This window comes from Micropterus dolomieu, linkage group LG17 (genome assembly GCF_021292245.1).
Source record: "Micropterus dolomieu isolate WLL.071019.BEF.003 ecotype Adirondacks linkage group LG17, ASM2129224v1, whole genome shotgun sequence".
Lineage (NCBI taxonomy): Eukaryota > Metazoa > Chordata > Actinopteri > Centrarchiformes > Centrarchidae > Micropterus > Micropterus dolomieu.
This window is the reverse complement of record NC_060166.1, coordinates 38,875,119-38,884,989: the sequence shown is the minus strand read 5'-3', so window position 1 is coordinate 38,884,989 and position 9,871 is coordinate 38,875,119. Positions and strand designations below refer to the sequence as shown.

The 9,871-nt window shown below is 44.5% G+C and overlaps 1 protein-coding gene across 4 annotated transcripts in view; it reads right to left on the bottom strand.

The window, feature by feature from the left end:
• Positions 1 to 9,871, bottom strand: part of clip3 (CAP-GLY domain containing linker protein 3) — a 34,567-nt gene that overhangs the window by 10,863 nt on the left and 13,833 nt on the right. Inside the window, exons 4-15 of one of the 4 annotated variants that reach the window (XM_046074819.1) lie at positions 7,803 to 7,896; positions 7,177 to 7,338; positions 6,949 to 7,067; positions 6,364 to 6,600; positions 5,527 to 5,577; positions 5,243 to 5,378; positions 4,473 to 4,628; positions 4,252 to 4,383; positions 3,517 to 3,640; positions 3,164 to 3,231; positions 2,838 to 2,910; positions 718 to 1,805 (exon numbers count right to left, since the gene is read on the bottom strand). In XM_046074819.1, the coding sequence (XP_045930775.1) occupies positions 1,751 to 1,805; positions 2,838 to 2,910; positions 3,164 to 3,231; positions 3,517 to 3,640; positions 4,252 to 4,383; positions 4,473 to 4,628; positions 5,243 to 5,378; positions 5,527 to 5,577; positions 6,364 to 6,600; positions 6,949 to 7,067; positions 7,177 to 7,338; positions 7,803 to 7,896 (1,407 nt within the window). In that variant the 3' untranslated portion in view covers positions 718 to 1,750. Of the gene's footprint in view, positions 1 to 717; positions 1,806 to 2,837; positions 2,911 to 3,163; positions 3,232 to 3,516; positions 3,641 to 4,251; positions 4,384 to 4,472; positions 4,629 to 5,242; positions 5,379 to 5,526; positions 5,578 to 6,363; positions 6,601 to 6,948; positions 7,068 to 7,176; positions 7,339 to 7,802; positions 7,897 to 9,871 lie in introns of those variants that run through there. The other 3 variants (XM_046074822.1, XM_046074820.1, XM_046074821.1) reach the window with 3 other exon arrangements.

Sequence of the window (9,871 nt, the reverse complement as noted above, 5' to 3'; positions counted from 1 at the left end):
CCCCCCCCCCCCCCCCCACGCTGAAGTGCCCAGAGGCACAACGATTACATTAAATATTTTTAATTCAGCCCGACTTATTATTTTTTTTGATTGTTATGTTCTGAGCTGTGAGTAAAGCATTATTGTGAGTAAAAAAAGCATCTCAAAGCATTTACTGCCTACATTTATTTATCAGCTGTATGTTTGTCTACGTGCAGCACCTCATCACCACAGCAAATTCCTCGTACATGTAAAATACTACATGGCAATAAAGCTAAATGAGAGTACACATTGATTAGCTTCCTGCTGTAGGAGACTACTCCTTCACATAAACATATCATCATTTTGGCTCAATTTGTACCTCAGGGCGCCTCAGCAGGAGGGAGAGCGGCCTCTGCTGGTTAAGCTTCCACACAGCCGAGTAATGAAACTAAAATATTAATGAAATAATCCATCCATCCATCGTCAGCCGCTTATCCTGCGTACAGGGTCGCGGGGGGCTGGAGCCAATCCCAGCTGGCATCGGGCGAAAGGCGGGGTACACCCTGGACAGGTCGCCAGTCCATCGCAGGTAATGAAATAATCATTAAAATAAATTACATTTCACACCAACTAGTTCACATTATCTTAATCTGAAGTTACAGGTCACCAGTCTGTGCTTACAAATGCTTCCTTCTCCCAACAGCCACTATAGTTTTGTGTTTTTCATTAGTTGTTATTTTTATTTCAGTTAAATAAAATGTTTTTAGTTTTAGTTTTAAGTTTAGTTTTATAATAAACTTGCTACATGGTCCTACTTTTTATTCTGAATTTGTTTTACACGTCACTTCCGCTTCCTGCCTGTCCACCGCTTGTTTTTGGTTTGGAAACAATATAAGGAATAGACCGCGTGACTTTAATGATAAAAGGCCTTGCCAAAACCCCAACATTTACCGTTTTTGACTGGTTTTGCAATTTTTGATTCTGACACCAAAAACATTTTTCCCTGTTTTTGAATTACAAATGAATTATCTGATGTCACCCAGACCGTCAACGCCAACTCAGCGGGATCAGTACTGTACTGCTTTAAGAGATGAGAATTGTCAACGTACATGTTAAATGTAAAAGTTCTTGGTCTCTGATTAGTGGTGAAGAAGCGGCTGCCAGATCTGGGTCCATCACTACAAAGAACTTGGTACCCGATACATTTTCTCTGGAAGTGCAGAATCAAATTCACACATCGTTGTGTTTGGACACTGACACTTCCACTGGCTCTCTCTGTCACGGCAGCCAACCTTAACGTTCGTTTCTAAATTCGGCGCGACCCAAATCGAGTAGCAGCAAAAGCAAAACATGTAGCAGCACAAACTAACGTTCTGTGGTTTTTGCTGTCCTCAGAGAAACAGCAGGTTTTTCTGCCCCAAAATAAAAATACAACATGGACAAATACCCAGCTGGGACAAAGAAATGAGAACTTGGTGAAACAAAAGACCTGGAAAGGGGTGAAGAGAATATTTTAGGGGGAATTGCTTTAGCAGAGCAGGATTCTCAGTTTCATTAAAGGAATGCAGGACGTTTTGATCAGATACAAGGCACTATAGATTTTGCTATAGAACGGCTAAATTAGAGGGATTTGGGCTCAGAGTAAGAGGGACGGGGTTTCACTACGAGAAGTTTGACTGACGAGAATGAAAGATTTATCAGGCCAAGAGAGAAGAAAGCAAAAGTAAAAGATGAAGAGACAGAAGAGCGGAGAGATCGATCTGGTGGAGGAGGAGTAGTAGAGGCCCGGTTAGGACTGCATCTCAGCACGCAGCATCCACGGAAACCAGCAGCAGAACAGCAACCTGGAGGAGGAGGAGGTGAAGATAAGGAAGGAGCATGAGGAGAAGAAGAAGAAGAAGAAGAAGAAGAAGAAGAAGAAGAAGAAAGAGGAGAAGAAGAAAGGGAAGAGGGGTTGGGAAGGAAAAAGAAGAAAAGCAGGAGCACAGAGGTTTTAGTCAAACTCAAACTGAGCATGTGTTCACGCCACCTGGTAAATTCAGATGTTTCACTCACACGTGGGACATCGGAGAGTTTCACAGGAATATTTTTAAAACTGGGCCCTATTTTCACATATTTGGTGACCCCATTTGTTCTTAACAACAAACTGAAGTCTCGTTCAAGGACAGCTCTCGCCCTGAAGTCTGATGAAACGCGAGTTGTTGCAGGAAGACGCGAAAACACGAGGGAGAGGAAATAAAGTCTTGCTCGCAGCTCCTCTACGTCCACGACAACAAACTCCTCTCCCGCGTGTCCACCAGCGTTTCCTGCAACATCTCGCCTCTCACGAGATTTCAGAGCGAGAGTTGCCCTCGAGTGAGACTTCGGTTCACCAGCAGTCGCCTCGTAGGGATCCTTTCCATGAGGTTTAAAAATACTGATATTAGCAAACTGCTCTAAAAGTACTCATGATTTAAGAAAATGGCCCCAGTGAGTTTTATACTATTATAATTTATATCACTGGATTATAATCACTGCCACATAAAGTACCGTTGCAGTGGGTTGAGGCGGAGCTGTAAAGTAACCTGACAGTCTGACTTCCCGTCATTTGTCTAAATACATTAAAAGGGGTAAACAGTAGAAGAGTAGAAGTATAATGTAGCATACATTAGAAATACCCAAGCATTTGTACAGTACCTGAGTAAATTAGCATAGTTACAGTCCACCACATACTGCACAACCATCCTGAGCTGTGCGATGACGTGAACGCTCTCTCTACCTCATGAATGCAGCGTAAACCCACGAGGAATATTTCAGATATTTTAAGGCAGGAGGTCACTGAACAGCTGAGCGCAGCCTGACAGGTTACCAGTCAGTCAGTCTCTCTCCGTTCTCACCTGGATATGGAGCTCTCGGAGGTCAGGTCTTTAGGAGAACGCATCGTGTTGAAGTTACGCTTGGGCTGTGACACTGCAGGACACAAACAAACAATAGTCTGTCAATGTAAGCAATGTTCGTGCTCGGGGAGCGTTGAGGAACAACAGACACTTTAGGTGATTCTGTTTTACCGTTCACCTTTTAAACCGGGTTAAAGTGGGCTCGTCTGATGGCTCATGTGGCGAGACGTGGCCAATAAGGTGGCCAAAAGAATGAAAAGAACAACCATGTTGTAAGAAAAGGAACATCTCCTTAAAAGTCAGTCAGCACAATGGAAGATACTTACTGGTGACTTGGTGGACTTTCTTCACCATGGATTTGTCATTCTGTGATCCGTCTTTAGGGCCTCCGATTCTGACAAAACAGCAACAACGAAAAGTCAGTTTATTATTATTATTATTATATATAATCATATTCTGCAGAGGAAGAAAACTTAACTAAACTAAATGTTATCCAGGTTTATAACAGGCTTCAAATGGTTTCAGTGTCTGGCAATATGTTTACTTTATTATTTCATGCTCTCATTAAATCCACCATGCACTTAAAACAACTTTAAAGCACCAAAACTGTATTAGTTAACTTGTTTTGACAGGTTCTGATCAGTAAATAAAGCAGAAAACGTCTTGAACACGCTCTTACCTCTGGACGCGGGAGGGCGGAGCAAACACTCCGTATTTGGGCAGGCAGCTGAAGTAGCGGACTCCAAACACCGAGCCGTCGTGTTTTCCTGTCGGCTGATCCAACTCGATACCAAACCAGTAACCTGCAGGGACAGAAACCGCTCAGGACACGCCTGATCTGACCTTTTACAATTTTATGAAAGAAGCAAATCACCACTATTTGTTGAAAACCTCTTATGGCAAAACTGTCACGCTCTCAGGACTAAAGTCCAAAATCCACATGAGAATCATAAACAGAGAGACTACTGTTTTATTCTTAGATTCATCATCACTAGTGATGAAAAATAATGTAAAACGAATGTAGGCTCAACTCTGCCTTTAGATGAACATGCTAACATGCATATTAAAATGCTAATATTTAGGATTAACGTAAGAAATAGCTTTTGTAACGCGGCTTCTGGAGCAGCTTAGTTGCACTTCTTTTCTGGGCAGAAGTAAGGAGCAGTGTTTATTCAGATAGACCATAAATCAAGATTAAAAAGAGACAGACTTGTCCGACCAAAGGGGGACAGGTTTAGAAAAATCTATGGCGTTGCTTTTGAGAGCTTCTGTCACATATTGGAGGAACGTCTTGACGGATTTTGTGCAGTTGTATCTTGAATTGAATTAAACAGAGTGTTGCTAACAGGCCCACTGAGCTCCCAGTGAACACAGTATACAGTGTAGAGAAGCAGCTGAAGACCAGCAGGCGGACCTGGAGCGAAGTCTGTTTTGCCGTAGAAGCGAACGATGCCGTTTTTCTGTCCAGCCACCAGAACCTGATCTCCGACTTCCACGTTCAGTCCCTCTGGATCCAGACTGGCTGCTGACGTCTTCTTCCTCTGGGCTGAGAACGCACAGCAAACGCACTCAGAACAATGACATTCACACCTAATGTGCCGATAATAATAAAACGTATGGAAGACATTTTCTTACCTCTCTCTCTTTCCTTCTCCTTCTTCTCTTTCTCTTTCTTGGTCTTTCCGGCGAGGCGGGAGGCCAGGTCTATGCGGGGGGTTCGCGGGGTGGAGGTGACGGATGAAGGTGTCTGATCCACGGGTTTGGAAATCTTTGACACGGGGGCAAAAATCCCTGCAGGGCAAAAAAAAAAAAAAACTCACTTTAAAACACACTTAAACCTCGAAGCCAGCAGACGCAGTGTGACACGGTCGCCACACTGCGTCTGTGTTTGTTTTCCACGTGATGAATGTACGTCCAACATTCACTCTCCTTTAAGCTCTGGTTTGGTCTCCACCAACACCAACACGTCACATATGGACCACTTGGATCCAGATCTGGACGCTGCTGGACACTAGCTTCCTCCTGATCCACCAAGTGACCAATAACAAACCAATAAAACTATGGCATTCACAAGTGATTGGCTGGGGAACCAAGTCACTCACTCAGGGAGGGTGTCGAATATAACCCTGTTACAATATAATGAAAGCAGAAAATGTCCAATATGTTCATTATGTTTATGAAAAACGAAACTGAATGTACATCCATTTATGTGTTGTTTTTAGAGGACCTTTGTGCTTGGTGAAAGAGAGGACAGTTGGACGGACTAAATCAGGGGCTGAATAAATGTAAAAGTCTTCTGTAGCTGGAGTCAAAGCGTAATGCAACGACACTGCAAGCGTGTCTGCTGAAGCCCCACCCAGTGTTTGTAGGCAGCCTCTCAAAGGCACCATAATAGCAGCCGTTACCAAGTTTAGGAGGGCAGACGAAGTAGCGGACGCCGCCCACGCTGCCATCGTTTTTTCCCTCCGGCTCGTCGAGCTCCACGCCGACCCACTGACCGCTGGCGAACTCTGTCGTGCCACAAAACCTCAGAGTGCCGGTCTGAAAGAGAGACAGAGGGATAAAGTTCTGAAGTTAGAAGTGAGACCTCTCCAGGTGGAGTGAAAGGTGAACAGGAAGCGAGCGTGTTGTCAGAGGGGTGAGTCAGTTCAGTGAGTCTACGTTCCAGCCGGCGCCCGGTCCAACCAACCTGTTTGAGGTTTGGAGTCGGGCTGTCGTCTCTGCTCTGGTCTCTCTGGAGCTACACAGTGAGAACACACTGTTCAGAGCTCAAACTGGCAGCCATCACACAAAAGAGCTAGGCTACTACTGCATGGTTAAATGATCAAACTTTATTTTTTCTAATTGCCCCCTCGCAATTTTAAACAACCCTCGATGGCTTCAACCCTTTACCAGACAAATTCTGGCGTTATCGAATAATACGTGAGTCATGACCAATGGGAAGCGCATTCTGTGACAAACAGGCTGAGGGATAACAGAGCAGGACGATTTCCTTCTCTCATGCAAATCGCCCTGTCTTCATAGTAATAACACTTTCACTCAACTGGTTCTCAAAGCGGACCAGTTCAATATGGAGCACTGACAAGTAGATTTTTCAGCTATGAAATGTATGTATCAGGACAGCTGTTTATGTTATTTCTTAAAATAAGCCCATTTCTTGTTATTGGAATTGAAAAGGTTAGGATCAGGGCTTCCCCTACAGTACAGACCTAGGGTGAAACAAAAATGGGACAGTTTAATCGACTCCCTGGTCTAAAGTTAGTAATTGTCAGAGTTTTGATTTTGATTTGTCGACAAGCTAAATTAAATGGACATGGTGCCATTTATTCTTGAGCAGTTGGTGCCAATCCCTGTCTTGTCCAAAATAAAGTTTGAGTATTAATACATGTATTTAAATATGGTTTGTCAGAACAATCTGCTCCTTCAGTAAACAACTTTATTGCTAATTCAGCTGGTTACACTGTATGTTTCCTCCAGTTAATCATCAGCTGCTTTAAAATAAGTTCCGTTTTGTGGCGCCTCTGACCTTCATGTCGTCCAGCTGCACGCGCTCTCCCAGCTTCAGCCCCAGCGAGGACAGCATCAGGTTTCCGGGGATGTTGTCATAGTTGGGCAGCGTGGCTCTGGGGAGGTTACAGCTCAGTGGGAGGGAGTCCAGCAGCAAGTGCTTCAGCTCTTTGGCCACCATGGCGGCCTCCGCCTTGTCCAGACTCATGTCCATCGGGTCAGGAACCACGTCCGCTGGAACCAGGCCCTTATCATTCTGCAGAGAGAGAAGGGGAAGAAGAGTTTTGGAGGGTGCACAGACAGAATCAAGTGCATGATGGATTGTTTAGTGGAGTTGTGAGTGGGGAAATGGTTTGTTGTCCCCAACTCAGCCAATCAGTGGGTAGCAGGCGGGATTAAGATGTTAACGTGTTTCTTTCTTTGTTTTTCAACTGGTTGGTTAGAGCAATATATACACACACTCCTCTCCCGAACAGAAAGCAGCTATTATTAGCACAAAGTCAGACAGAAGAATGAAGTGAGACGAAGTGGTGATTCACTGAGATTATCAGGCGACAGGTCAACTACCAGCCCTAAAACTGAAGGTAAGGTAAAGTGTGTTTACCCGGACGGTGGGGTTGGCTCCGTGCTCCAGCAGACATTTGACGGCACCCAGACAGAGGTTGGAGGCAGCGATGTGGAGAGCTGTACCGTAGTGGAAATCACTACATGTGGAGTTCAACACTGTGGAGACAACAAAGGGGGAGTTATTCTGAAATAACATCCTGACCTCCAGCTTTGAGTCAGCTGATGGTTCAAAATGAGCGCTACGCGAAGTGATCTGTGTGTGTACCTCTGGGTTTACTGGCTTTGAGCAGCACTCGGATCAGTTCTGGGACGTCAAAGTAAGCGGCGTAGTGCAGGGCGTTCATGTTGGTCCAGCGGCTCCTCAGACTCACGTCGGCGCCCAGAGCGATCAGCTGGCTGCTGAGACGCAGCGCGGCCGCCGGGTCGCCTGCACACACAACGAGGTCCGAACTAAGAGGGGGTCCAGCTTTACAGCAGCAGAGGAGTGGAATCCACCACCCGCCAGACACGGCCCAGCTTCACTGACTCACTTCACATTAATATCAGACCTGAGTCCCTCGTCTGGTCCTCAACATGAGGTTTCTCCCTTTTGTCCTGTTAAAGAGGTTATTTTTGTGGGGGGGTTCATCTGAATCAAGGGTCTAAGGATAGACAGTGTTGGATATTCCGAGGTAGATTCGTGATTTTAGACTATAAATAATATGCACAGTGAAATAAGCTCCATCAAGCTTTGGTTAAACGATGTTTGTTAGTAGAATCTGTTGTCAATAATTAAAAGATAAAATAACAGCAGGCTTACGCTTTAACTGATTACCTTCCTATAAGTGCTGCAGTGTAGTCAGGATTGTGTCAGACTGACTGACTGGATCCATATTAAATAAGTCCTCTTACCGACTCCATGGGCTCCGGCCTTGCAGCTGTAGTGAAGCAGCGTCATGTCGGTCAAACCATCGCGGTCGTTCACGTGGCAACCGCGCTTCAGGATCTGAGACGCAGAACAGACCAAGCACAGGGTTCAGCGCAATTTATTATATGTTAGCTACCATTTCAGTCATGCACCGGTCCCGAGATGCACATTTTATCTTGGTGAATGTTTCAGTAAATCCCTCTTCCTCGTAAGAAGAACACATTAGCAGAAGAAAACAGGCGGCTCATTGCGGGAGCAGTCGGTTGGCTCCTCATTTCCTCAGTGATTTGTCTTCAGTTGATTAAACACACTTTCCTTGCGATTCAAGAAAACAATGGGTGTGGGGGGAGTTCTTACTTTCCATCTGTGGCTCTGCCGCATCTATTGTTTTCTATCCGTAGACCCTATCATGTCTAATTTACACAAACAAAATCTATTTTCAATATCAGCCACAGCTGATACCTCTAATTTTAACCAACTGTCCAGGACCACCAACAAAAGGGATAATTAATTGGAAATTGAGCCTAAATTACTCATTTTATTTGTAGCAGTTTTTTAACAAGTTAAAGCCAATGTAAAAACAGTTTCAGCTTTTTAATTAGCGGACTGGACACTATTATCTTAAATAATGGATTTTATTTTATATGTTTGATGATATTAACTTTTTTCCACCACTCTGACACTCTACAGTCTGAACGGAATCATGGACCCATAATGCTCTTGGGCTCATAGGACACGGTGTTTAAATGAAAACAATGATATGAGGCTTAATAACGACACAAAACATAAAATCTCAGCAACTTCACTCCATTGTTCTGTCTGTGTGGTGTCACTGTCCGCTCCTTGTGTTTTATTCCTCCAGGCCGAGTCATGGGAGAGCCTCGATGACTCTCCCTCTCTCTCTTCTTCTGCAGCACTCTCTCTTTTCAGGTCCATGCAGCCATTTAAACTGGATCATTATCACAATGTTTGTGTGTCAGCTTGTATTACTGACATTGAGGGGAGTCCCCCCAGCTGAACTATTAAATTATTATGAGTTAAAATGTTGATTTGGGTAAAGTTAGGGTTAAGAATGTAGATCATTCTCAGCGTTTCAAATATTCTCTGAATGTGTATTAATAGCCATTTAACAAACAACTGTTGAGCAAGCAGAACACTAATTTATACCTTTACTCCTCTGGGTTGTGGATATATTTTGCTTATCAAATGGTCAGAAATAATAGATTTCTGTCACAAGGTAGCTCATTGCCTGTACGCTGTACGCTTCTGCTTACTGTCCCGCGAAGTCACCCCCCAAAGGCCCATTCTGAGTCAGGAAAGCCCTGCTTAAATGACAGAACTATGTACCTGTGCTGCTAATGGTGCTTCAAACAGCCTCTTTGGCACATTTAGCATCTTTCAGTCCAATTTTTAAAACAAGTTGAAGTCCAGCATTCAGGCTTTTGCTCATAAATACCAGCTTTATGCTGCTCAGTGAGATTTCATTGTTCATTATCTATGTGTCTGTGTGTGAGTGTGTGTCTGTGAGTGTGTGTCTGTGTGTGAGTGTGTGTCTGTGAGTGTGTGTCTGTGTGTGAGTGTGTGTCTGTGTGTGAGTGTGTGTCTGTGAGTGTGTGTCTGTGTGTGAGTGTGTGTCTGGGTGTGAGTGTGTGTCTGTGTGTGAGTGTGTGTCTGTGAGTGTGTGTCTGTGTGTGAGTGTGTGTCTGTGAGTGTGTGTCTGTGAGTGTGTGTCTGTGTGTGAGTGAGTGTGAGTGTGTGTGAGTGTGTGTCTGTGAGTGTGTGTCTGTGAGTGAGTGTGAGTGAGTGTGAGTGTGTGTGAGTGTGTGTCTGTGTGTGAGTGTGTGTGAGTGTGAGTGTGTGTCTGTGAGTGAGTGTGAGTGTGTGTGAGCGTGTGTCTGTGAGTGTGTGTCTGTGTGTGAGTGTGTGTGAGTGTGAGTGTGTGTCTGTGTGTGTCTGTGTGAGTGTGAGTGTGTGTGAGTGTGTGTGAGTGTGTGTCTGTGTGTGTCTGTGTGAGTGTGAGTGTGTGTGAGTGTGTGTGTGTGTGTGTGTGTGT